At 32.1% G+C, this 2,053-nt stretch overlaps 1 protein-coding gene across 1 annotated transcript; it reads left to right on the forward strand.

The window, feature by feature from the left end:
- Positions 1-1,148: 1,148 nt before the first annotated feature.
- Positions 1,149-1,484, forward strand: LOC124358212. The gene has a single exon (XM_046810505.1). It carries the CDS (start codon positions 1,149-1,151, stop codon positions 1,482-1,484), a length of 336 nt encoding a protein of 111 aa, XP_046666461.1.
- Positions 1,485-2,053: the final 569 nt, after the last annotated feature.

Genomic DNA, 2,053 nt, shown 5'->3' on the forward strand with positions numbered 1-2,053 from the left:
AAATTAACTTTTCATTAATATAAGAGTAATAATTGAATTTTTAGAACAAGAAATAAAAAATTAGTATTCCTTGAATATTATTAAAAAAGAGGAGAAGGTAAGGGTAATGAATTCACGACTTAGGAAAAAAGAGTAGTGAGCGTATCATCTAAATCTGAAATTAGATTTTACTTTCTGCAAGTTTTTCATCTTACAGCAGAAAAATGTTGTAATACGAAATGATTATGTATAGGATGTTTTTATTTCGTAGTGGAAGTGGTATAATTCATATTGAAGTTCGTTTCTTAACTGTCATTTTTAATTCTAAAGGCCCGTATTAAGCAACAAACCAAAAACGATATAACCTTTGGAATAATCCAGTTTGAGTAAATGTAAACATGAAACCTCTGGTTAATTTAACTTTCTGTAAACATAACCCCACGGTCAAATGCACTATTTGGTTAACCTACAATTTATTTCTGTTGACGTTACAAATTTTATAATAGTAATACTATAATAAATAATCAATTTTACAACGTCAAGAGGAATTGTATTAAATAGTACAATTGACCGAGGGATTATTTTTAAAGAAATCAAACAAGAGATATTTTATATATCTTTTTGTTAATAAATATGATGTGTATTTGTTTAAATTTATACTCTCAATTGTCATATTAATATGATTTTAATTCTTTAATCGGCATTATTATTATGTAGAACATTATTAATGGAAAATGCATATTTATAACAAACAAAAATCATATATTTTATAAACAAATGTGTCCTTTTGAGTAGTGTAGTAGTTTAAACATACTCATGAAGTAGTCACTGTTGGACTGAGTTCACTATCAACAAGGTATGCTACTTTTATCTGAAGGTAAACCAGGTTTAATGTTTATTTCTAATGTAAAGTCTAGGATGTCTAATGTAAAAATTAGTGGGTGTGAAGAGTAAATATACTTGGGCACGAGAATCACTCAAGATGGCAAGTGTGAAAAAATGATCAATGACAGGATAGTCGGAGCACGAAGAATTACGGGAACACTTAACTCCATCCTGTGGCAGAAAGATGTAAGAAACAGAACGAAAATGCATATTTACGACACGATTGTCAAAAGCACATTGACCTACAGTAGTGAAAAATGGAAAATAAACTATTGTCTACCGAAATGGATTTCCTGAGAAGAGCTGCGCGGAAATCGAAATTAGACAGAGTGCGAAATGAGGAGATAAGAAGAACGATGAAACGAGAAGAAACTATTGTTGAAGCAATTAGACAGAAACAGTTAGTATGGTTCGGCCACGTAAACCGAATGGATGAAGAACGTCTGCCAAAAATTCTTATGGAATGGCTACCAACAGAACGACGAAAGAGGGGGCGCCCTAGAGAAACATGGAAGCAGGGGATATCGAAGGCAATGTCGGAACGGAACTTAGGACCTGGTGATTGGAATGATAGGAAAGAGTGGAAGTTGGGAATCGGAAGGCGACCACATACGCTGTGAAACCGATTATATATATACACATATATATGTCTAGGATAACTTGTCACTGTGTGTTTTAGAAGACAGTTCTACCCAGATATAAATTTTGTTAGAAATTATTCCAAAATTTACGGCAAAATTTCCTCTGTACGGCAAAATTTATTTATTTGTTTTACAGAGTATTGATTGAGGTACTGTTTTGAATATTACGCAATATAAATTTATTGTGGAACAAGAGTAGTTAAATAATTGATTATATGTAACTTAGTGTATTTAAAAATTTAGCACTCAAATATGTGAATTGGATTCCATAAAACTCCATGTAGTTAAAAATCTCCTCATGACATTTTAAAACTATAAGTGTCTGAAACTTCTATCAGATAAAGACAAAACTAAGCTTGGTAAATCCGGGCTAATGGAGTTGTAAAATAGGGTTACAGCTCCTTATCTGTGGCTGTCGAAACTACAACTCTGGCTAATCCTTCGGTAACGTTGTCTTCGAGAACAGAGTTGCAAGTTAGCCGCAATTAGATTTATCTTACTTGTAATGTAATTGAAATACCGTTCGAACCTATATTTCATGTTGGATT

Source organism: Homalodisca vitripennis, chromosome 3 (assembly GCF_021130785.1).
Source record: "Homalodisca vitripennis isolate AUS2020 chromosome 3, UT_GWSS_2.1, whole genome shotgun sequence".
NCBI classification, from domain to species: domain Eukaryota; kingdom Metazoa; phylum Arthropoda; class Insecta; order Hemiptera; family Cicadellidae; genus Homalodisca; species Homalodisca vitripennis.